The 27,082-nt window shown below is 31.8% G+C and overlaps 1 protein-coding gene across 1 annotated transcript in view; it reads left to right on the top strand.

Annotated features, from left to right (window-relative positions):
• The window catches only part of LOC129962550 (mucin-17-like), a 105,828-nt gene that overhangs the window by 62,198 nt on the left and 16,548 nt on the right, over window positions 1-27,082 (top strand). The window contains exons 3-11 of the mRNA XM_056076310.1: window positions 7,020-7,055; window positions 7,181-7,375; window positions 8,789-8,833; window positions 10,344-10,532; window positions 11,622-11,678; window positions 12,006-12,191; window positions 12,782-13,243; window positions 13,892-14,089; window positions 16,199-26,944. Coding sequence (XP_055932285.1) covers window positions 7,020-7,055; window positions 7,181-7,375; window positions 8,789-8,833; window positions 10,344-10,532; window positions 11,622-11,678; window positions 12,006-12,191; window positions 12,782-13,243; window positions 13,892-14,089; window positions 16,199-26,944 — 12,114 coding nt within the window. The remainder of the gene's footprint in view (window positions 1-7,019; window positions 7,056-7,180; window positions 7,376-8,788; window positions 8,834-10,343; window positions 10,533-11,621; window positions 11,679-12,005; window positions 12,192-12,781; window positions 13,244-13,891; window positions 14,090-16,198; window positions 26,945-27,082) is intronic.

Genomic DNA, 27,082 nt, shown 5'->3' with positions numbered 1-27,082 from the left:
GGAAAGGACCGTTACTTTAATTGCGTTGCGATCATTATAAAAGTAAAAGCTGCTTTAAGATAAAAATTTGCTTAAAAAAATTAAATGACATTTTAATTGTTATTTTTGTTTGAACATATTTCCTGTAATAAAAAATAATTTTATGCAAAAGTTTATAAATAGTTTAAGGGGGCTTGAAGCAAAATAATTATAAATTGTTTATATTTAGTAAAGCGTTTTTGTAATAAAAATATTTTTAAGTCAAAAATATTATTGTTGATCCTTTTTACAGTTTTTACAAAAAGGAATTATAGAAACATTTCTTAAAATGCGTATTTCGACACTGTTATTTGATTCTGAATTCCTTTTCATTTGTCATCAACTGACATTTCTTTTTTATTTTAATTTTATTTCCATTTCCGTGGTTGAGGAAGCTCTTTTGAACCAAAATGTTTACTAGAAAAGGCTGACGACACCCACACTATTTAACTAACATTATACTCACCATTTTGACAAAGCTATTTTAATTTGTGGTTTTTCTTTAAGAACTGAGTTGTTCGGGTCTCCTGTTTAAAAATATGCGATTAAAACAAATGAAAATTGTGCAAAAGAATTTTACCTTTCAAACAAAGAATAGCTTTTAATGTTTTTTGCTAAATTTGCTCTTTTTTTTTTTTTTTTTTTTTTTTTTGCACGAGAAAGTATTCAAACTTAGAACCAACCATTTTTGCAGAGATACCAACTTTTATAAACATTTCTTTGTCAAGAAAGCGCGACGAAAGAAAAACTGTTGATATTTCCCTCACATCGGTCATTACCACTCTTCATAAAATTAGTATCTGCGACGTATAATAAAGATTTTAAAAAGCTGGTTGAAAAGTGTGTTCCATCTGTACTTACATGCGTGGATGATTCTGACATATGGCGGTGAAAAAAATATAGGAATTCCAATACCAAAATGCGGAAGTTCTTTTATATATCACTTATCCTGGCAAATATGATAGAAAAAAAGTAGGAAACGTCATCTATCAGTAATTGTCATTCTAAAGATGAAATGATGCGTTATTTTAAAAATATTTTTTTTTTGAAAAAATTCTTTACATTTATGTATCTGTCATTCTTAAAATTTAATATCCACATGATTTGAATTTTAACCTGTGGTTTCGGAAGATTTTAGTTTCCCTTAAAAATAGTAAAAACCTCGAAACAACAATCTTTGCGTCGTAAAAAACGTATTCGAGGTGAATGAGATTCCTGTGCTACTCTGGATTTATGTTTTTTTTTCTGTTCGAACAATGGTTTTGACCTTGATACTATTCGAAGAAAATTCGACTTAAATGTTTCCGAAATAATACGAAATTTGAAGTGGGTTACATCGTACACAAATTCGTTGTTGCTTAAGAGTTTTTTTTAAATGTTGACAATTGAATTGCTGTTATTATCCATCCTTTTTTATATAAATAGACATGAATTTAACTACTTTGCTCAAGATAAGAAAATCAAATGAATGACTTAATTATGTTTATATCTTTATAATAAACGAAAATCACTGAAAAGGTATATTGCTGTCTTTTATATCGCATAAATTCGGTGACGATTTTATGCGATATAAAAGCGATATTATGCGATATCGCTTAATTATGCGATATTATGCGATATCGCTATTTTATGCGATATTCCCCCCCCCTCCTCCCCAATGAGAAGTACAAAAACGAGCATTTGATAAATTCTTCCTGCATATTGATATGATTAAGAAAATAAACACTATTATCCACTCATTATGATATTTCTTCAAATGATACACTTATATAAATTTAAATTGGTTCCATTTCAATAAAGGATGAGTGGGGGAATCATTTCTTTATCTATAAAAGTTAATTGATTTACATGTTTTCGAAAGTCAAAAATTAAAAATCTGGAGCAGAAAGCAAATCGAATGAATTTAAAATTTCGAATGACTAATTAAATTTCTCTCGAATGCAAAAGTGAGATACTATTCTTCAATTTTTATTAAATCAACATCATGTTTTTCTTTCTCCGACTGTTTTTTTTAAATAATTTACAAATAAAATAGTTCAAGAATGAATGATAATTTGTCTTGTAAAGAGCGATGTCCTAACGACCTTTGACAGTTAATAAGCAAAGAAATAAGGTTTAAAAATAATAAAATGTCATTCTAGAATTTCATGTTAAAAATAAGTACGTAGTATAAATTGACGCGAACCCAACCGAAATGATTTATTAAGAATAATGTTAACATTAAATCTGACGTAAGTTGATAAGAAAGCTGAAACAAAGAATAAAAATTTTAAAGATGATCGATTGAACTTCGTTCCCAAGGTTCACTGCATTGCTTTTACTTAGAAAATGAGAATAATAAAAACTCGAGCGTTCATTCCGTGTTATGTAATGAAGAAAATAGCCTTATGATTGCTCATTAAATAGAACAAATTGCTTCATAAGATTTGATTGAAAGTTCCTTTGAGTTTTGTATAAATAAAACCAAGCGAAAAACTGTCTAAGCACATTCTAGTTGAAAGTGAAAAAATATTGAGAAAAATATAAATAACTACATAATATTATACATAAATATTGCATACATTTTCTGGAAGATTTATTTTATATTGTTATAAAGCATATGTAATATTGTGAATTGCTCTAATACATATGTAAAAATGCCTTAAGCATATGATCTAAAGCATATGTAATATGGTGAATTGAAATGCTTTATATAAGAATTTAAAGCATATATATATATATATATTGTGAAATGGTTTACTTTGTTTGCAATTTGCAAGAAAAGCAAGCGGCATTGATTTATAAGTATTGTAGTAAGTTTTGGCAAAAGCGAAGCATTCAATTTATGGATTGTAACGATTAAATAGTTACAAATATTAAATTGATATTTTATTTCAACTTACAAACAAATGAGGGCGACCGCTGAATTAGGCTAGTAATAATGAATTTCTTTTTCAACACTGTTTAGTCGATATGTTTAAAATACAGTAATGGCCAATAAAAATGCACCACTTATAATTTTTAAGAATATGGCATTGAACATTTAAATTGAACAAAGAAAGTAAATGTGACGGGTTTGCAATAAGAAAGCATTAATAAATCATTTTTTGCTATTTTGCCATCTTTTAAATTTATATTTCTCAAAGAGTGGGCCACGGTTGTTTTAAAAGTTTAGATTTTCCGTATGATTTTTGTAATTTTATTTACATTTTTGACTCAGTGCTATTGGTCACCGCATTTTTACAGCGCATTTATCACATTTTATCATTTGGATTGAGAAATGTGCTTTCTAAATGATAATATCGATAATTTTGCATAGATCTAAGATTTCTTTAATACCGCTGCTCCACTTGCATTTATTGCTGAAGGAGAAAACAATCTGCTTGAGATGTCTCATGATAATTCATTAACATAAAATTTAGCATCTTGAAATAAACCAAGTTTGGGTTAGTTATAATTGATTAAAATCTTCTCCTAAATATCAAAGCTCGGAAAATTAAAATCCAATTTGCTTCTTCTTTTCTATAACATTTCTCTCATAAGGTGTAGCATTTAATTTCATGATTTGAGAAAATGTGTAGAGATCAACAGGCTAATCCATTCTGTGATTATTATATTTATTTAGGATTATTCAACTAATTTTCATATAACTTACAATGCCTTATTTTTTATAAGTTTATAGCTAAATAATAACTATAAACTATTTTTTTTTAAGTATCAGTTGTAGTTTTACAAAGCTTATTAAAATACTTCTAAATTCACCAAGGATTCGAAGAATTAAAAAAGTACGACAATAATGCTCGATAAATGTAAAGAACAGCATCAAATTCGCATATAAAATATGATAAATTCTAAAGAGGACCATTAGCCTATATTGTATGTCAAGATAAAAAAGTGTGATAGAAAAATTCAAGTAAGGCTGTTAAACAAAAATTCAAGCTTTTCGAATCAATTTCATTCTACAAATGATATAAAAAAATTTCAATTTTTATGAAGGAATAAAGGTAATTTGAAAAAAAAAATAACTGAATGTACTTAATATGAAAATTTTAGTAGAAATAAGAAAGTGTAAAAGTAAAGTTTTTATACAAATTTCTTTTATTTAGAATACTGATAATTTTAATTCTCTGCTCCAAAAAGTTTTTTTTTATTTAAATATTTTTTCTTAAATTTTATATTTTAAATGTTTATATCATTAATTGCTTATTTTTTCCCTGTAAATCTGCATGCATTTCCGAATTAAACATTGATAGATTTTAAATCCTACCCATTATAAATATTCTCATTAAAATAAAAGCATCTACGATTTCAAAGCATCTCAAAAAGCAAATTAAATTTCTAAATATCTTACCTTGATTTAAAAGTTCTACAATGCCTTTTGCATAAAATAAATGCTTAAACTATTGTTCATTTTAAAAGAAAACTTTCACTAATTTTTCAAATGAAGAAACAACTTTTATGTTTAGATTGATAAAAAATATTCTACAGCATTTCATATTTATAAAAAAAACATGCATTTTTTATAGGAAACATTCTATGTTTTATACGGTTAGAAGTTCTGTATGCATTTCTTCTTTAATGAAATTTCTCTGGAAGCTTCATTTCCATTTTAAAAATCCCATTTTGCTTAAAATTAAGAGAGATGGAATGGCTACTTTAAAAATAAGTACACGGAACAGTGACATAGATTATATAGCAGGCTATAAAGCTCAGATTTCAACATTTTCGTGAATCTTCATTCCCTCGTTCCTTGTGGTATTTAACCTCGACCCTAAACTTCAATTTGCTCCTTGAGGGAGTTTAATGCTGAAATACTACTATAGGATAGAGGAGAGAAAGTTTTGGTACAATCACGGAGTGCGCCCCGAGATACATAATGACCTCTGCCATAGTTCAACGTCCCCACATTGGCCTAAGATAATAAAAAAAAATTCTAGAAAAACAATAAACGCCGAGAAGAAAAAAAACTCATTTTCAAGCATTCCGGGCCGGTTCAATGTCACCCAAATAGCAGATATTAGGTGAACTGCAGGACCAGATGAGTTACCTCCCATAGCGGTTTAAGTAAATGATTTTTCTGGAGGAAAACAATAAGATCGATCGGGTAATAGGAGATCAAGAGGTCTTTCCTAGTGAGAAATGGTGAAATTTGGATTGATTATAGGGATGGAGAAGTGCCTGCGCAAACTATCACCACGTGCATGATGATGTGGGCAATCACTCTGAGAGGACTATGCTTTTTCGTTCTCCAGCCCAGGTATGTGTTGCGAACGACGTTATTATTTCCTCATTTTAGCAGAGAGGAAGCCAAACAATTAAACTTGAGCATTTTCATTCGATTTCCTGAAACATTGAAGTTAATGTCGCTTGAGCCAATGGCAAGGCGTTTTCATAATCTTTGTATGATTTCGTACAGTGTGAATGTTCGTGTTTTTTCACACTTGATGTGACCAATGCATAACTAATAAGCGTGAAATAAACCTATAAAAGTTGGTCATAAAATTTCTTTCGGCCAGTTAGAGGTATTGTAACCGAAGGGCAGAGTCAAAGAATGAATCAAGTCTCATATGATACTTTGTTTGTTTAATTACTGGTTGACAATCATGCCAAAACCATTAGAGTTATTCTTATTCACTATTTACTTATGGTTTAAAGAAATTGTTTCCGGACCTTTCATTGCAATTAAATTAAAATGTTTACTATAATAAAAACAAATTAAAACTGAAGTTAAGCTATTCTAAAATAAATGAACTTTAATTTTTAATTCTGGTGATTGCTTTCAGCATCTAAGACTTGAAAGACATAAAAACATAAATACTTTAAAAAATAATAATTTGAATAATATTGACAATGCTCCATTTTTTAATTACATTTAACTGCATATTTAATTGTGATATGCCTAATTCTGGATCAGTATTGAAGCTTTCTGTAGTTTAGAACACAACATTAAATGAAATTCAAAACTTTAAACTGTATATTATTGATTGCTGAAAAAAAATTTTTTTTGACTAGAATTTCACTTTTGTATTTTCAAATGCAAATTGCATTTTTACATTTATTATGTGATAGTAATTAGAAATTCGATAAATCGTAAGATATAGTCGAAACTTTTTGGGATAAAAAATAATATATAGTTTAATCACAACATGAAATATTTCTGTTTCGAAATTTTAACTGCTATTTCCTAATACTACATCATAATCCCTTGAAACACTATTCAACTATTTTCACTATATTCACTATTTTCATAAAAGGACTAATCTTCATATCCAAATAACATTTACCCTTAATTTTACAAAATAAAAAAATAAGATCTTTGTCACAACTAAGTTCCAGTCTTTTAAAACAGCAGCAAGAAATAATAATATTTAAGATAGAAAAAGGTACAATCAATAGCTGAATGCACTCTAAAATCTGCTTGTTATTTTAACCTTCTGTTAATGTTCAGTAATAAAAAGAAACAAATTCCTCAGAAATCGTTGTGCTTTTTCGAAACTTCAGTATGGTGACATGGACTACTGAAGAGGGTCAGTGTCTTTTGACTTTATTTGCTAGACTTGTTTACTTTTTGTAGGTTAAGCTGGCTATAAAGAATAAAATAATAATTTCACCTCTCTTTCACTAGTGAGTCTAAATATTTGGTCAAGACACCAAAGGTGTACTAAACAATCGTTAGTTTCAATATCATTATTTATTTTCCCTTTCAAAATAAAATATAGGAAATAAATTATCACTTATAAAATAAAAATCTTTTATTGAAAATTAGAACCACAATTTTCTTTGTCTTGCATTTAGTATCTTGAAATATGTCTATTGCCGAGAATGATCATTAAAATATTTACATAATTTTTTCTCGTTTGATAAAATGTTATTATAGCAAGGAATTCTCTATAAGAATACTATTATTTTGAAGTGCATTTTTTAAATTCCAATAAATGAAAACATTTGGCCTTAATTAAATTGAAGATAATGGATTTATTTCTTTTAACAAACAAATTGAATGCTTATTTTTTTCATTTCAGCACCTGTACAAGAAAATTCAGTCAGTCATGAAAAAGGTAAATAAACAATTTAATTCCTTCTCATCTTCAATAATTATTATGTTATGTATGCCAATATATTTTAAGTTATAAAGTTTCATGATTGGTGTAATAATTTATAAAACTTTAAATAATATTTTTAGGTTGCTTCTACATGAACAAACATCATCCAAGTGGAGAAAAGATTGAAACGAATGAACCATGTCTCAACTGTACGTGCATAGGTAGCACTCTGATGTGTTACTTGAGGGTATGTCCATTCGTAAAACCTCTGGGAGAAAACTGCGTTTCAGAAAAGCGTGTCGGCGACTGTTGCCCTACGTTTTGGTGTCCTCAAGGTAACTTGTGTTTAAAATATATACATATTCACAAGAACTAATATGAACATAAGCCTTATTTCATTCCAGTATCAATCAATGTCTTTCTTTTCGGTAAAGTTGAAAACATTTCATAAAAACATTGAAAAGAATAGCTTGTTTAAAAAATGTGTTGAATTAATTTAACTTAAGTCTTAACACTTTTATGTGTTTTAAACCATATGCGATTTTAATTTTAATTTTGGGATCTATATTTCTTTTCAAACACTTCTCCAAGTAGTGTAGCTGATGCGAAATCAAAATGAAGTTAATTCATAATTAACTTAGGAAATTATTAAAATCTCATTTATATATTAGTTTTAAAGTAAAAGATCGATTATAAGACACCATCATTACAGACATGAAAAAAGTTATGACATAAATGTATATAAAATACAATCATGTAATTAGAGAAAATTTAATTCCTCTAATTACATGATTAATGATTCGCTTGATTATTAGTGGGAATGTAGAGGACTACTAGTACGATATTCGGGATCCAAAGTTTTTAAAGAGTCGCTGATTTAAGATTAGAAGGTATCAAAATCTTGGACTCGAAATATAATTTGTTGGAAGATCTGCGATGTCTGAGGATCTGACACAAGTTAAATCTAAAGTTGAAGATTAAAACATTCCTGAGTTTACGAGGAGTGAAAGTTCAAAAAGGAGGAATGACTCTTCACGTAGAGGGAAAGTTCGGAAAGAAAAATGAATGTTCATGTGCCATCTTTGTCATCTGAAAATGGCTAAAATTTACCAGGTCCCTTGATAAATAACTTTTACGTTGCTTGAAATTAGATTAATATAAAGAAAATCCAAATAAATTATTTCGCAATTTCAATATTTATTGCTCTCTTATTCAAGATTCCGGCTGATCTTAAAGATTACTATCATATGACCTTATACTTTATTCAAGAAAATAACTTTGAATTAGATTTCTTTAAAATTTGATGAACAACTATCATTAATTGCACGAGTTGCCCTTGAGTTGGTTAACTTAAAATCAATCAACCATTGATCGATGCTTGGTTTTTATTTATTTATTTGTTTTGCTATTCTAAAATGCGATAAAATCTTTTAAGGCGGCCAATTAAAAAAAAATGCCCGGATACAGTCAATTCAAAGTTTTCAAATGATGGTTGTATCGCTCCCATATTCAACTAAAGAATGTGTAACTTTATGCCAACAATACTGGTATATACGTTACGCACGTGTTAGAACGTGAAGCCGAGCAAGCAGTTATTTTTCTCTTTCATCGTTAGTGCATACATTCCTACCCAAATAGAATTCATAAATATGAAAAAACATTCATTCAAGAAAAAAAAAATAATAAATATTCAAGGCTTGTTAGATAATTCATTCACTACAATGGTTTTTTTATCTTTTTTTTTCTAGTATACCCGCACTCCACGACAGAGAAGCCAGACACTGAGCCCAGAGGTAAGCAGTTCATTCATATATTACAAGAAAACTGTACTCACGTCGTAAAAATCATCGAACTGTGTTCTCTTTATATCCTCGATTGCATTCATTGTTGACATTGGATGTATGGTACAGTGTTGGTGTTTTGCATACGATATGCAAAAGATTCCGCTGCTTCTAACGATGTTCTCGGGAGGCACAGGAAAAAGAAAACGCAGACTATTACCAAGAAGTGTTGGAATACAGACATTGAGAAGAAATTTTTTGCATAATTTCTATTGTCGTGTTTTCTCTTCTCTTGAAGGAGTTCCTAAAAACAAAAAACAAAGTACTTTGCACTCCTTTGCAGCATTTAATCAATTGTCATTCCCGAGAGAGAAAAAAAGTGTAATAAAAAGGGCATGATGTAAGGTTGTTTTCTTAATATGTCACTTAGACATGTGTCAAATTTGCTAAATATTCATGAGGAAAGAAATAATTTATCCTCTATAATAAAAACAGAAATGCCGACAGTGGTATGACAGGAGCTTAGTGCTGGTTAAGTGCAGATGTGGCTTTTCCCGTTCAGTATAAAACCTTCAAGAAAATGTTCTCGGTATTTTATTCAGATTCTTATATAAGCTAAACAAAGTGATCTCATACCTTTGTGACTCAGTCATCAGATGTTAAAGAAAAAGCTTTCATGAAATATTAGTGACATACATTTATTTAACGTTAATATTCGAAGGATTTATCGATATTGTCTAAAATAATTAAATCTTAAATATATTACTATCTTAACTGATTTCGTCACAATACTCAGAACAAAATAATAAAATGCAAAATTTTTCGCTCATATTTTTTCTTTAATTAGTTCATTGTTTGGACCTCTTTGAAAAAATGCGTATCTAAATTATCATAAGCATATATATTATATGAATATTATATAATATAATAAATAAATTATTATAAATATAATAATTAAACAATTATTATGTATAAATATAATTACTGGCATTGAATAAACTTCTCATAACACAAAATATTGTAGTTTTTTTCATGATAAGTGTCCTCATCAAAAACAGTTAATTGGTTAAAATAAATTTTTGCTCTAAATATAAAAATATTTAATATTTGTAAATGGGAAAAATATAGGATATGTATATATTTGACATTTTTTTTCTTCTAGCGTCATTCATTAGTTATATTTAATATCTATGATTCGAATTTTACTCAACTTTTTTTTTCCTTCTTCTTTATCATCATCATTATTATTTTTTATTTTTTTTGCTCTGCTCAATTTTCTTATGAACAAGAATGATTTCATGACTACCTCATAAATGAAACTTGTTTTGAATTTTTTGAATGCCATTTAGTTTTTATAATATGAAATTATAATTTTAAAGGTCATTTTAGGAATCATAATATATCTGCTTCATTTTATGATAAATTGTAAAATAATATGATAAAAAAATCGGAACTTTCTGTTCAAATATGCTTAATAATGAAAAACGGATAAAAAAATTGAAACTGCTCTTTGTTATTGCAGGTTGTTATCTGGATGGATTGTACTATGACGAAGGTGCTCGCATCCCTATGGATCCCATGAAGCCCTGTGAAGTATGCTACTGCATAAGAAACACTTCAGTGTGCACCATGCAACAATGCGAACTGGAAATCGACGGATGCTTCCCACAATATAAACCCGGAAGTTGCTGTCCATCCAGATATAATTGCAGTAAGTTGATTTATGTTTTATATATTGAAAAACCATCTAATATTTTTCTTAAATGAATAAAATTATGATTAAAATGTAATAATTATACGCTAAAATTGGATTAAAAAATTTAGGAAAATTTAAAGTGTAGATTGTTTTTATAAAGCACTGAAAACATTTGGATTGAATTAAAAAAAAATCTCAATCCAAATACTTCGAAAACCTTGATTGATTAAATTAAATGGTTAAATGATAAAATTTAAACAATTTCAATTTTTTCCATATAAATGAAATGATATTAAAATTCAATGTTTATTTTTCAGTGTAGCCCCTTTAAAAATATTTTTTGTTTGATGATATTTTTGCAAAAAAAGAAAACAAAAATCTTATGCATTCGATGATGAAACCTCTATTTTACATTATTCACGGGACTTGTTTGAGAAGTCATGCGAAATAGGAGATCACAAAATAAAGATTATATAATTATTATTAATAGTAACTTAGTTTGCAAAATAATAAATAAATAAATAAAAAGAAAAACCATATTTTACCTCTTCTTATTGTTTTTTACGCATGAAAAACAAATGACTGAATATTCACACATGCAACTATTGAAGAAAAATATAGATAAAACTTTAAACATTTAAAAAGTTTTCAGCTTAACGCTTTACATCTAAAACAATAGGAAAAATAAAGAAAATTACATGAACGATAAATGTATCGATTGAAAAGTGCATTGGAAGTAGGCAGAAGTCTTCTCTGATTATTTATACGAAAAATTTTATAAAGTGAAAGCTTAGAAATAAATGGCGTGTAATTCGTGACTTTTTATGTTGTTTGACCTCAGATATCTTACATATAAAGTTAAACCGCTAAGTGAAATTAATTAAATTTTTCGCATGTGTTTTAAAGAAAACTTTGCTTTTCAAAAAATTAAATTCTTTCTGAAAATTTCTTTTGTATTGAAAATGTACTGACAATAATTAAAAAATAATGGATAATTCTATCATTACATAAGCACTTATTTATTTATCAAATTAATTTCACTTCATTTGTTAAATTTCTATGTAATCTGTAGCCATATATTAATTTAATATTATCTTTTAATAGCGGACCAGGCTGCTACAACTATTCCTCCTGGAATTATGGAACCTGAGGAATATGAAGGTATGTCATCTAAAATTATATCCTTTATCCAAATAACTGCTATTTAGAGTTATGCAAATAGAAATTTGTGGCATAAAATAAAACAATTATCTAACTTAATGTCATGTTTAATTTTTTTTTCTTGACACATTGTATATAAAGGCATATTATATGCATTTACTTCATTTTTAAAGCCCTTTTTACTTCTTTATCTCATTAAGCGTTTTTGTTTCCTTCAACAAAAAAACTCAGGCTATACAGTTTTAAAGATTCATTAATAAAGTTACATATTTATTAAGAAAGAATGCATTTCTTCTTCTATCTAATGAAAATTTAAAATCATTCTAGGATGCAAAGTCAATGGCGTTATGTATAAGGATGGCGAATCTGTGCCTTCAAGTGATAACTGTGAAACTTGTTACTGCATGAAACATGAAGTGGTATGTGCTGTACAAGAATGCACTGCTCCTGCAGATAATTGTGTTGCTGGAGAAAGAGAAGAAGGACAATGTTGTCCAACAAAATACGAATGCCGTAAGTGAAGCTGAATTGTTTCATTCGCATAGGGAGTTGTATCTCATTAAATCTGTATTCTTAGATATCTCTTATTTCCGATTAAAAAATGACAATATTGATAATTAATTTTTGATACTCAAAATGTTACTTTGACGATTTTTTTTTAATTCACTTGCTCTAGAACATAAATTGAACACAAATAATGTTTGACTGCAGCTGAATATGTATCACCGACAAAATATGAAAAAACATCTTTTCATACTTTGACGGGCTTAAAAAAAAGTTTCTTTTTTCTTTTATTTATTCTATAAATCATTCCGGCAATAAATTGAATTTCTAGGTAAGAGATTTATCATTTTTTTCAAAAGTTCATGAAACATAAAAAAAATTAAACAATTTTTAATAAGTTGCTGGAAAATATTTGATGCTATATAGAATATAGAATGTCTGTTTCTCATACTTAGTCAGCCGCATAAAAAAAATCACATTTCATTAATCGTTTATTTATTTTGCATAAAAATTCTTAAATTAGATTGGTTTGCATTTTTGATTAAAATTTGAATCATATTATGTTTTTCTCAAAACGGTTCTTTTCTTTTCTGTTTCAGCGCCTACTACTGGAATAACCGATTTCTTGACTACATTTGCTTCAGTCGAAGATATCGGTAGAAATGTATCCATAAGTGAAGATCACACGCCATTAATCCCAGAATTATCCACTACTGATTTGGAAAGCAGTCTTAGACCACTAATTACTATGCAAGATGCTGGAATCAAAGACTTACATATATCTACTGTGCCAACTGACCTGAAATCAGACATTTCAATTACTGGCAAAATTACAGAAGGCCTAGAGGAGATTACTACAGCTTCATTGGAGGCTGAAGTTTCAGAACTGGTAACCGAAACTCATTCTGCTGAAAATGCAACATTCGTCACTTCGGATCTAGTTTCCCGTCCAAGAGAGCCAAAGATTACCGAAGTTCCTGAAGATTTCTTCACGTCTGTAACTGCTCCAAAAGTGACAGGAAAACCTGTATTCTTCCCTAGTCGACCTATACCTGGCGAAGGTGAGATATACTACAATTCTAAATTAATTATTAAATTAGACACGATTACAGCCAGCCTTTTTTGGATTTCTTCTTATTATTGTAAATTGAATTTGTACAATTTGCTGTCCAAATTGTATTCAAATCCTGCAATTTGCACAGACTGTTTATAATGTGATGATGAATTTTTTAAAAATATAGCATTATTGCTTTATTTTAACACGATAGATACATTATTACAAATTCTTCCATTGTTCAACTAAGTCGAACATTTTCCTATTCATTTTTCATGTGATAGGGAGAGAATGCAGAAGCTTACATTAAAATAAGAAAAACAAATCTTCACGAATTTCTTGGCATCTGAATATGTTGCCAATAAAATATGTTGGGAATTTCTGAATATGACAAATTGTTATGTTTTCATAAAATAAACATTTAATTTTTTGTTCCTCTTCAAGCAGAGTCCCCTAAGAAAATTGACAATTATCCAAAATAATACCTCAAAGTTTCTGTAGTTTGCACAAATCAGTATCTTTTCGTAGAAGAAACTATAATTGTTAGCTACGAAATTTATATATGTACTGTGGCATTATTTTCATCACATGACAGAATCAATGACTGTGTATAAACGACTAGAAATTTTTAACATTCTCATTTTTCAAATTTTAGGAGTCTGCCGCCACGAAAACAAGACGTACCAAAGCAAAGAGAAAGTACCCTCTTCAGACCCATGTCGTCTCAATTGCATTTGTGTTAATAGTGTTGTACAGTGCGAACAAGTGGAATGTGATTTGACGCCACCCGAGTCTAGAAATATTTGTAAAATAAAGAAACTACCAGATGAATGTTGTCCTAAATACATTTGTGGTAAGTAAAACAATTCAATGAAGATTTTATTAAAGCATGAAAGAAAGTTATCATTTATGTACTTCTTCAACCTACTGATAGTTAATGGATCATTAATTGTATCATTGTCACAATAATTTTCATTATATATATATTTTTCTCTCTGAACATTTAATATTAAATTCGAGATAAAAGATGACAAAAAGCACATTAATTTACAGCATGTTGTTCCATGAAATTATGCTTGAGAATTAGAAATTACCGTAACTGACTATAATATCACTAGAGTGTATACTCACAGACTTCAAAACAAAGCCCGAATTTTTGCACAATAGGGAGCCATATTTGAGAATTTGTTGAAGTCAACCTTATTTAAATTATGGGCGGTTGCTCCCAAAGAAGTCAGTTATTGTACACGCGATAAAAGAGATATATTCCCACCAATTTAGTTTTGAAATCTGCTGCACATCTTGGTGGAAGAAAAAGGACTTAACTTATAAGCTCAAATCAAAATCTCTTTTTATGCATAAGTGCTGTCTCGTATGTGTTATGTAACAGTGACAAACAAATTGAGATTACGTGAATGATGGACGTCTCATGAAAATAATAATAACTTGATAGTATCTTTCAGTCGAGCTTCTTAATATTAAAAATTTTTTTTAAGAATTCGCTGTTATTTTATTTAAATTTTCTAAATGACTCGATATATATAAATTTCCCTTTATTTGTTATCAAATTCTAATACTCTTATAATTTTATTTTGTGTTTTTAAATAATTTTAAAGACTTGGAAATTTTAAATTGATTTGAAACTTGTAATATGACAAAAAAATTTCTCAGTCCAGAGAGAGGGGGTCTTTAAAGTTAGATGATGAAGACATGATGGGATCATAAGAGATACAAAAGCTACCAATTTGATAAATTTATAAATTGGCATAATTTATTTTGTTATTTGCACAATTATTTCCATTAAAAAAATTTTCATAATTTTATGTCATAAAATCAGTAAATAATTTTATTATCTTCTAATATAAAAAAGGAGTTAAGAAAAGAAGGAATTCTTTTATTTTACAAATAGAAGAAATTAATCTTCAATGAGCATTTAAGATTGACTTTCATTCGAAATCCTTTGACAACAGAAAACTTTAGCTCGAACTCTCATAAATTCTACAAATTTTATTTTTAAAATGTGCATGTTTGCATGTTTTTAAACGATAGTCTGAAATTTTTTTATTTGTTTTGCGTTCTATAATATTTCTATCTGCTTAGAACTCATTTGAATAAATAAATTATTTAAATATGAGCAGTTAAAGATATATTGCATTGTCTGTTATCTGAATTTCATATAAATATTTAAGAGGATATAGATTTAATATTGGAAATTTACTAGTAAGCAGGATATAAAAAAGAACAAGTTTGTTTAACTATTATTACGCGTTTGCTCTAATCTTAATCTATGTTCCAATAAATGAACTCGTTCATTTAATCTCAACGTATATCCTATGATACACAGTAAAACTGCATGCTTTTGTCAATTTCTAAAATTGCTAAGTAATGATGAAACATACTGAACATTCTGAAGTGCCACTTCTACATGAAATAAAATCATACAGCGATGGATGCCACACTGTATAAGTTAATAGAAAAATGGCTTGGGTCCAAAGATTACGACGTTACTTCCTGGTAATCGTTGTTGAACCGTACCAGAGATTCATAAAATAATTGTTCACTTCATTAAATTTATCAACATACATTTGATATTCAGCCGTTCTATAGTTTCCACATTGATGCAACAGTTTGTAAAAAAGCTAGTGATTAACTACATTGAAGAGCTATAAACGTTTCATATCGAATGTAAGCATATGGTTGCCAAAAATTAATTTGCAATCTCGTATATTTTCAATAGGCATCCAAAAATAATTACTATTTATTTCATAAAATAAAATTGTTCAAAAATAAGTAAGTTACGATTGCATAATAACTTTAGAAAAGAAATTAATTCCATAATATCCATATTATATTCATATGCATCATTTTTAAATCATAGAAGCTAAAATAATGAATAAAACCATTAATTTACTGAATGAGATTATTTTAATGTTTTTAATGTATATTTTTTTTCATATATTAGATGACACAGATACAAGTGAAGAACCTACATTAACTACTGCAACAATAAAAGAAATACGACCAGAAATTTCTGAAGAACCTCTAGATATGAAGAAGACAACTCTAGATATTTTGGATACTTCAACAGATCACAAGATATCTCTTGCCGCCGAAGCAGTTACTGAATCGTTGGGAATTGATACAACTACAGTTAAAACTATGTCTGTTGAAGATATTTCTAGAGAGACAGCAGCTAGCAAAGAAACAACGACCGTTTCAACAGCAAGGGTTCCATTAGTTACAGAAAGTGTGGAAATCAAATCCACAGATCTCACGAAGGACAAGGAATCAGAATTACTGACCACAGAATTACCTAAGGTTCCTACAAGTGTAAGTGAAGAACAGACAAAAGTAACGGTCGTTGAAACCGTGTCTGACACCACAGTCACAGTTCCTATAAAAGAAGACACCGGTGAGACAGAAGCAGAGGCTGAAATCGATGACAAAAAAAAAACAACTACTCCGATTGATGAAATGGAAATAACAGAAGCTACCAAGAAACAATTAACAGTTACTCCAAGTGGTGAAAAGGAAATAACAGAAAAAACAGAAGCTGAGAAAACGGAACCATCAATTTCAAGTAAAGAATACACTGAAATTAGTGAGAAGCCTGTTTCAGTAACATCTGTTGGTTTAGAGAGGACTACACAACAGGCTGGTATGGAACAAGCTGATGAAATGTCGACAACATCTCCAAAAGATTTCGAATACATCACCACGACTAGCAAACCTGCATTTACGATTTCAAGTACTACTGAAGAAATAACAATGAAAGAAACTGGAAAAACTACTGTTGCAGGAGATGAACTTACAGAAGCAACAGAGAAAGCAGTGACGTTGACTACTGCTGTTGAAGAGAAGGTCACACAAGAGATTGAAATCGAAAAAGAAATTAAAACATCCGCTACTCCCATGAAAGAAACGGAATTCACGGCAACAACAACCAAATCTGCGCCATCTATTCCAAGTGTTACACATGGAATTACAGAAAAGGAAGGAATTGAAGTTACTGGTACAGAATTTACTAAAACATCCGAGAAAGACGTGCCTCTGACGTCTGTAGCTGTCGAGAAAACCACACAGGAGGTTAAAATTGAGAAAGCAGGTTCAACAACTGTTATTCCCGTCAAAGAATTTGAAGTAACTTCGACGACCGTTGAATCTACACCTTCTACTCGAAGTGATGCAAAAGAAATTACAGAACTAGTAGAAGCTGAAATAACTACTGTTCCAGTAAAAGATATTACTGGAATAACAGAGAAAGCTGTTTCATTAACTTCTATTGGTGTAGAAAAGACAACTCTAGAAGTTGAGACCGAGACAGCATTTGAAACATCGTTTACTCCTATCAAAGAATTTGAATCAACCACAACACCTAGCAAACCTGTATCGTCCACTCCAAGTCGCATTACAGAACTAACAGAGAAGGCAGAAGAGGAAATAACCACTCCTCCAGGTAAAGGTGTTACTGATGCAACCGAGAAAGCTATTTCATCAATTACTTTGGGTGTAGAAAAGACAACTGAAGAGACTGAGATAACGACAACAACTGAAACTCCTGTTACACTCATCAAAGAATCGGAGCTCACTACAACCTCCGCCGAACCTGTATCATCCACTTCAGATCATGTAATAACAGAGAAGGCCATGGAAATAACAGAGAAGACTGAAGCTGAAATAACTACTGTTCCATCTAAAGATGTAACTGAAACAACAGAGAAAGCTATATCACTGACTTCTATTAGTGCAGAAAAGACCACACTAGACACTGAAAAGGTTAAAATAAGTGAAACATCGGTTACTCCCACTAAGGAATTGGAATTTAAGGCAACGACAGAAAAGCCGACAACTCCAAGTGTTGTATATGAAGTTACAGAAAAGGAAGGAATCGAGGTTACTCATGCAGATATAGAACTTACCGAATCACCTGAAAAAGCTGTATCTCTGGCATCTACACCTCTAGAGAATGTTCCACAGGAAGCTGAGACTGAAAAAGTAGATAGTACTTCTAGTATAAAAGAATTTGAATCAATCACAACTGTCGAATCTATATCGTCCACTCGCAGTGATCTAAAAGAAATAACAGAACAGGCAGAAACTAAAGTAACTACTGTTCCGGTTAAAGACATTACTGAAACAATAGAAAAAGACGTTTCATCTACTTCTGTTGCTGCAGATAAGACAACTCTAGAGGCTGATATCGAGAAACCAATTAAAACCTCGATATCTCCCTTCACAGAATATGAATTAACAACAACAACCATGAAACCTATAACATCCACTCCAAGTCATGTAAAAGAAATAACAGAAAAGCCAGAAGCTGAAATAACTACTTCATCAGCTACAACTCTTACTGGAGCAACTGAGGAAGCTATTTCATTAACTTCTGTTAGTGTAAAGACAACTCTACAGGGTGAAATTGAAAAAGAAATTGAACCATCTGTTACTCCTATCAAAGATTTAGAATTAATCACAGTGACAAGTAAAGTTGCATCTTCCACTTTAAGTAGTGTAGAGATAGCAACAGAAAGCGTGGAGGCTGAGCAAACTACTGGGCCAGAAGAATTAACTAAAACAACAGAAAAAGATGTTTCACTGACTTCTATTGAGATAGAGAAAATCACACAAGAATCAGAAGCTGAGAAAGCAGCTGACACATCCGTTACACCCAGCAAAGAAATGGTGTTCACAGTAGCAACAAGCAAACCTACAGTTTTCACTCCAAGTGATATAAAAAAATTAACAGAAAAAGAAGAAGCTGAAATAACTACTATTGCAGTTCCTCCTGTTGATGTAGAAAAAACAACTCTAGAAGTCGAAATTGAGAAAGCAGTCGACACATCGACTACTTCCCTCAAAGTATCTGAAACAACGATAACGACCAGCGAACCTGTATCATCCACTTTAAGTATTGCTGATGAAATATCAGAGAAAGCAGAAAGTGTAAAAACAGAAGAACCATCCATTGAACCAAGTAAAGAATTTACGGAAACCACTGAGAAGGCTGTGTCATTAACTTCTTTTGCTGTTGAGAAGAGTACACAGAAAGTTGATACCGAGAAAATAAGTGAAACTACTTCCTTTAAGGAAGTGGAATTAACTGAAACTACTAGCATACCTATATCTTCGACCTCAAGTGATGCTAAGAAAGCAACAGAAAAGATAGAAGAGAAACAAACTACTACACCAGGAGAAGAATTTACCGAAGAAACCACAAAAGCCAGTATAGTGACTTCAGTTAGTACAAAAACCACAGAAGATGCTGAGATCGAGAAATCAGTTGAAACATTGGCTACTCCTTTAAGAGAATTTGCAGCCACAACGATAAGTGAAATTGCATCAACTACTCTAAGTGGTGTGGAAGAAATAACGGTAAAGATAGAAGCAGAACAAACCACCACTTCTAGAGAAAGATTGACCGAAATAACCGAAAAGAGTGTATCATTGACTCCTACTAGTGAAACGAAAACAACAGGAGAGTCAACAACTGAAGAAGCAATTAAAACAAAGGATACTCCCCTGAAAGATTTTGAGTCCACTTCTACGTCTGTCGAACTCGTTTCTTTAACGACTGAAAGTGCAAAAGAAATAACAGAAATGGCAGAAGCTGAAAAAGTTACATTTACCAAAGAAACGGATGAAGCCATGTCAGTGACTTCCATTGATGTAGAGAGAACCTCTTCAGAAGCTGAAATCGATAAAGAATTTGAGACATCTGTTACTGACCTCAAAGAATTAGAATTAACCGCTACGACCGACAAACTTGTACCATCGACTCCAAGTGACTTAGAAGAAATAACTGAAAAGGAACAAGTAAAAATGACTACCATTTCAGCTAAGAAATTTACTGAAGCAACCGAGAAAGCTGTACCATCGATATCTGATGGTGCAGAGAAGACCACATTAGCTGTTGAGGTCGAGAAAGCAACCGAAACATCTGCAACGCCTACTAAAGAATTGAAAATTTCTGAAACGACCAGAGAACCACCTGTAGACACTTCAAGCCATGAAATGGAAATAACAGAAAAAGCGGAAGCAGAAATAACTACTGCTCCAACGGTAGACTTTACTAAAGCAACAAAGGATGTTATTTCATTAACTTCTGTTTATGTAGAAAAGACAACTGTAGAACCCGAGATTGAGAAAGCGGTTGAAACATCGACTTCTCCCACCAAAGAATTTGAATTAACTACAACGACCAAAAAACCGGTAACGTCCACGCTAAGTTCTGTAAAAGAAATAACTAAAAAGGATGAAGCAAAAATGACAACTCTTCCAACTGAAGAATTTTCTGAAGGAACTGAGAAATCTGTATCGTTAACCTCTTTTACTGCAGAAGAAACTACACAAAAGACTGAGATCGAGAAAAAAGTTGAAACACAAACAACTCCCATCAAAGAATTTGAATTAACCACGGGAACTAGTGAACTTCTTTCATCCACTGTAAGTAATATTGAAGAAATATCAGAAAAAGCAGAGGGAGAGAAAACGAAAGAACTATCTACAGATCTAAGTAAAGTATTCACGACTGCAACTGATAAAACTATGTCATCAACTTCTGTTGATAAAGAGATGACCACTATGGAAGCTGAGATCGAAGAAGTTGGTGTAACATCTACTACCGTTTCAGATTTGGAATTCAATATTACCACAGGTACGCCTGTATCTTCCACTCCAAGCGTTGTTGAAAAAATAACAGAAAAGGCTGAAGGGGAAATAATTACTGCTCCCGTTGAAGAATTTACTGAAGCAACTAAAGAGGCTGATGTCCCAATTTCTGTTGGAGTCGAAAAAACTACACAAAAAGCTGAGATAGAGAAAACCGATGAAACATCAGTTACTCCTTTCAAAGAATTGAAGGTAACTTTAACGACCCAAGAAGTTGTATCATTTACTCCGAGTGATATAGAAAAACTAACCGAAAAGGCGGCAGAAGAACAAACTTCTTCAGAAACCGTTACTTTGGAAACAGAACACCGAACGACGCCCGTAACAGAAAAATCAACTAAACATTTTACAATAGATTCCTCAGAAATATCCGCATCTGGAGAAGAAATGGACACTTCAAGATATTCAGACATATTTACGGATCATATAACTGCTGAGACAGGTTCCTCTTTTGACATATTAGACTTAAAAAGGAAGACAGAAACGACAAGTTTCTCGGAAGGCACGAAGACATCCGTAGCAGTTTCAGATGATATTTCTCTGGCTGAAATCTCTACTACTGAAATTCCTGTATCCAAACAATTAACAGGAAAAGAAACGTTGACAACAATCTCTGAGGTTTTCGTTACTAAAATAGCCGAAAAGGAGGAAAGTATTGTTCCTACAAGTGAAGAATTGCCTAAGAGTACTACTGCAACTGGGGCTGCGGATGAAACAAAATTTGTAACTTCAGAAACAACTATTCTTGCGACATCGGTTAAAGATATTGAAGCAGATAGAAAGGCTACAGATGAAGCAAAAAGTAGTTTGTCAGATGTATCACTAACTACTGCACTGGCAATTGAGAATCAAACGTTTTCCACTACTACTTCAACAATAACAATGAGTGATACTTCTATGAAGACAGAATTCACTTTAACAACTCTTCCAACGATCAAATCTGGAGAAAGTGCTGACGAAGCTTTTGAATCACAAACTACTACCTTTGTTCCTGAGAAGACTGAAACAGGATTAGTAGAATCGTCAACTTCCGCATTTACGGCATCATTAGGGGAAAAAGTGCAAACTCTTACTCCAACAGAGCTAACGATAAGCGAATCAAAAACACCTTTTATAACTACAGAAATATCCGGTATAAAGGAATTTACTTCTGAAAAATCAGATACGATTGCAGAAGAAACAGTTACTAAATCAACTTTTGAATCTTCGGAACTTACTGAGAAATCTGAAACAAAAGAACTACTTATATCAAAGGGAATTTCCAGTGAATCAACAACTATAGAAGTCATTCCTGAGAAGTTGCCAACAACAGAAAGTTCCACTTCTTCCGATTTATCTCAAGTTTCTGAAAAGGATGATTCGAAAATACCAGCAGAAACCGAAAGAGGAGAAGATATATCCCCAATTTTGAAAGAAACCACTTTGTCCGATGTCATCGTTACTTCAACAATAACGACAGAGGTACCGGAAAAGAGTGATATAACTACATCATTTGAAAGTAAAGAAACAAAAGTTACAACTGAAATTTCTGATGAAAAAATGAAAGAACAAATTTCTACACTTGGAGCTGATAAAACGGATTTAACTGCTGAAATTTCAACTCCTGGAATAAAAGATGTTGTTACTGACATTAAATTCGGTACAAGTTCAACAGAAGTAGCTGAATCTGAATCATCAACTGAGCATATTTTTGTAGATAAAACTACGACAGCAGAGCCTCAAATAGAAACATCTAGTTTAATTACTGATATGACACAGGCAAAGGAAGGCGAGAAGGTTGTTACGGACGAATCGACATTGGAATTTGATAAGAAAATCTCCACCGTATCGGGAGAGATCACATTATCATCATCTACCTCCTATACTACTTTGGAAGCTGAGGTGACTACACATGAAACATTTGCATCGAAATCATCCATCAGTACCGAAATGCCAGAAACTGAGGGCATATCAAGTACAAGTGTTCCTCCAACTTTGAGTTCAATGAAAACATCAGAATTTACAGAAACTGTAACTACAGAACGAGGAACTTCAATCATTGATAAATCTATATTCGATTTGGGCGCAGAATCGCAACAAACTAGCACTGGCCAGGGAACAACGGAATCTATTGTTCTTTCAGATAAATCTGCACCAAAAGAAACAACTACATCAGAGAAATCGACGGCATCAGACACATCGCTTGCATTTGATTTATCTACTTTATCAGAAGAAACAGATGTAGTTTCAGATGAAACAACTAAATTAGAGGTAACTGCGAGTGAAGGAATGAAAACGTCGGAAAGCATAGATACTGCCTCTGTCACTGATTTACAAAAAACTACAGCTACGTTAGAAGAAACAACAGGCAGTTTGGAAATAAAGGACTTTTCAGATCAATCGGTTAAACCTATTTATATATTAACTACAAAAGAAACAGACCATTCGGTAACGCCAATTTCTGTTGTCACTGAAACTACAGAAATATTTTCAGTCAGTGAACAACAAGCTGAAATAAGCGAAAAAACTGCAACAGTGATATCTGAATCCCCAAAAATTACTGAATTTGAGACGACCACTACATTAGAAGCTTCAAAAGTCACTTCTGAAAGTGCGGATACAAAACTGACAACTACAACAGAAGAATATGAAGAATCTGAAGGTACTCCCAGTAAAGAAACTGAAAAATCAATCACGAAAAAAGAAAGTGAGGAAGATGAAGAAATATCTACGAAGAAGCCAATAACAAAAGCCTTTTCAGAAACTGGTACTGCTGCCACATTTACCCCAACAAAAATCCCACTAACAACACCAAAAGAAGATATTTCTAAAGAAAGCGAGACAAGTTTTACGACTGCGAGTACCGAAAAACTTCCAGAGAAACTGAGTAGTATTACTGAATCTTCATCGATATCAACTGAAAGCATCACTATTTCTGATGAATCTTTAGTATCAAAGCAATCAACATTTGAACAAATTACTGAATCTCCTAAACAAATTGCAGATGAAGAGGAAAAAACGAGTGAAACAGGATTTACATCAAAATCTCATGTTACCGAGACACCAGAGGGAGCAATAACACAACAAACAAAGCTTGCCGAGAAGGATACAAAGCCGACCACACTTTTGATAATGTCTACTACAGATGCGTTCTCTCAAACAGATTTGTCTGAAAGCACAACAAAATCTATTACATTCAGACCTGATATTACAACAGAAATTCAAGAATCTGAGGAAACTACAATTACGCCCGCTGTTTCTCTCAAAACAGAAACCTCAACAATAAAAGCTAAACCTGAATATACGGAAGAGATGGTTACTAAACTTCCTTCAGATACGACTGAAGCTGAAAGGATTGCTGATATAACAACACCTGCATCTTTCCAAATTTCTGGAAAGGCAGCATCTACAGCTGAAGTTAAAGAAATTGAGGTTTCTACTCAGCCAGCTGCTGTGACATCAAAAGAATCAACCACAATTTTATCTACTAAATCTGAAATTACAGAGGATACAATCAGTGTTTCGAAGCAGACAGAAATTATTAAACCCTCAGAAATATCTATAGTTTCTACTACTGAATTCACATCTACAACTTTAGAAGCTTCCGACAAGACAACTCCTGTGAAAGTAACTGGCCTTGATATTGAGGAAATTAGCCATGCAGAGGATACTAGTATTACACCAGTTTCAGAAACAGAAAAGGAAACTCCAAAAGGAACGAAATTTAGTACTGTCACAGTTGAATCAGCAAGTAGCATTGCTTCAACAAAATTATTCGAAAAGGAATTAACGACATTCAAATTGAGTGATGCAGAAACCACCACCTCTCTCCGGCCAGAGAAACCAGTGGATGTAACAGAAACTCCAACTGTCAAAGAAACATCTTTATCATCTGATACAACACCAGTAACAGAAATTGGCACGAAGGCTTCTATAACAGAGAGCAAAATAATCTCTGATATTTCTGGTACAATTTATTCACAAGAGCTGACAACTTCCGGTCCAGTAGAAACAACAATGCTAGGAGAAACTTCTCGATCAAAAGAAGTAACAACTGCTGAAATAGACACTTTCAGTGAGAGACAAAAAGAAAGTACAGAAATTGAAGCTGTTACTAAAGTTACTTCGCTTGAAGAGGAAATGGCAACAAGCACAATATCAATTGACTTTGAAAAAGAAACTGATGTAGTTACCCTTTATGATGAAGAGCACCTAACTACAAAAGAAGAACTAGAGCCAAAGATCCCATTATCCACTGTAGAAACTGTAAAACCTGGCGAAGTCACAGCTGAACAGAAAACTTCTATATCAATATTCGATTTGCAGACTACCACTACAAGTGAAACGAAACGGTTTGATGAAAAAGAATTAACTACGTCGAAGATCCTTGGTGCAGAATTTTCTACATTAAAACCCGAACATATATCCGAAACTGTGGATCTTTCAGAAAAATCTGCGATTACAACACCTAGTACTCTTATCACTGAACATGAGGATCTTAGTAAAACTGAAACTTCAATTGTAGTGGAAGATACAATTCAGAGTAATAGAACATTTGCAGTAGATTCCATGGTTGTTGCACATTCAACTACACCTATCAGTGAATCTACAACAGAAACTGCTGAAATAATGAAGGAAAAAACTAATGCAACAACATTACATGGTAAATTTGACGTTTCAGAAGACTTATTAAGTACTACTAAAAGCATTACACATACTACATCTGATCTACTGGATGTGTCGACTCAAAAGGGATTGTCTGTATCACAGACATTTGAAAGTAGTACTATTGAAGTAACGACAATTGAAGCGGAAACGGAAGCTTCAAATACGGAAAAATTAGAAGAGTTTAAAGGAAAAACTACAGTAAAAGCAGAAGTCGCCCAAACCTTGTCATCTGCTGTTCCCAGTCTACCTACAGAAATTGCCGATGAAATAAGTAAATTATCTACAGAGAGTACCGATGAAGAACTCCCTGAGGAAGAAACGAAATCTCATACTGAATCACCATCTGAAATATCTAGCACTTCTATGATAACGAAAGAACCTTCAACTATAGAAGCAGCTGCGGAAACTATAACATTTGAACATACCACAGAAGGTCCAGTGACAAAAACATCTCTGTCTAAAGTAAGCGAGACTTCTCAGACTACAGAGGAATCGTCATCTGCCAGTTCAGTAGAAGAGGAAACAACCACTCATACCGAACTTAAAACTCCATCAGTACCATCTAAAAAGGGAGAGGAAGATATATCTGATGAAATTCTCAAGATAACTAGTTCACAAATGTCTTTCGAATCCGAAACAACTCAGGAGCCTAGAACACCAATCACTGTTGAATCAGTAACATCAGGACAACCTTCTTTCACTTCTAAAGACATTTTTGAGAAAATAACAACACTTTCCGAGGAGTTAATTACAGACAAGGTATCTGAAACTATTAAAGAAATAACAGAAACAGTGACCGAATCTTCAAGTATTTCCACGAAAGAAGAAACTCATGATCGCAGAGAGTTTTCTACGGCTGGAGTAAAAGAAAGCACTTCTCCAACTATGGGAACTACACTTTCTGAAGAAACATTTGAAACATCAACTCTTATTTCCCCAGAAACAATTAAACCTGATTTGGAGAGAACTACACCGAAAGTGGCGGAGGAACATCCACAGCCTGAAACTCCAATAACTTTGACTGAATTTTCCATTTCCAGTAGTGAAACTACAATCAGCACACATTCTACTACAATTTCCCTTGAGAAAGAAGAAACACGAGATATTGAAAGTCAAGAAGGAGAAGAAAAGCATGAAGAAACAAGCTCATTATTAGATGAGTCACTAACATCGTCTACTATTGAAACTAAAATTACATCTCAGCCCCCAGGTCCTGTCACTGAATCTACATCTTCAACGGCTACTACGACTCCGGAAGCAGTAACTGAAGCATCTACTTATTTAGCAGACAAAACTAGAATAACTGCATTTGATGAAATAGAAGTCAAATCTACGACTGCTCAGATTTCAACAGAAGATATCGGTGAAGCTGAAGTTACAACTGCAGAGAAAAGTAAGTAATGAATTCTCTACTAATTGTATTATTCATTTCATTAAATACTGTGGCACTTATTCTCTCTTGAGATATTTGCCTGTCAGTCTCTCATATGAGACATGTTAAATACGTTTACTGTTGCACAAAATTTATAAT

Source organism: Argiope bruennichi, chromosome 3 (assembly GCF_947563725.1).
Source record: "Argiope bruennichi chromosome 3, qqArgBrue1.1, whole genome shotgun sequence".
NCBI lineage: Eukaryota > Metazoa > Arthropoda > Arachnida > Araneae > Araneidae > Argiope > Argiope bruennichi.
Note: the sequence above shows the minus strand (reverse complement) of the source record. Positions and strands in the feature narration are given on the sequence as shown.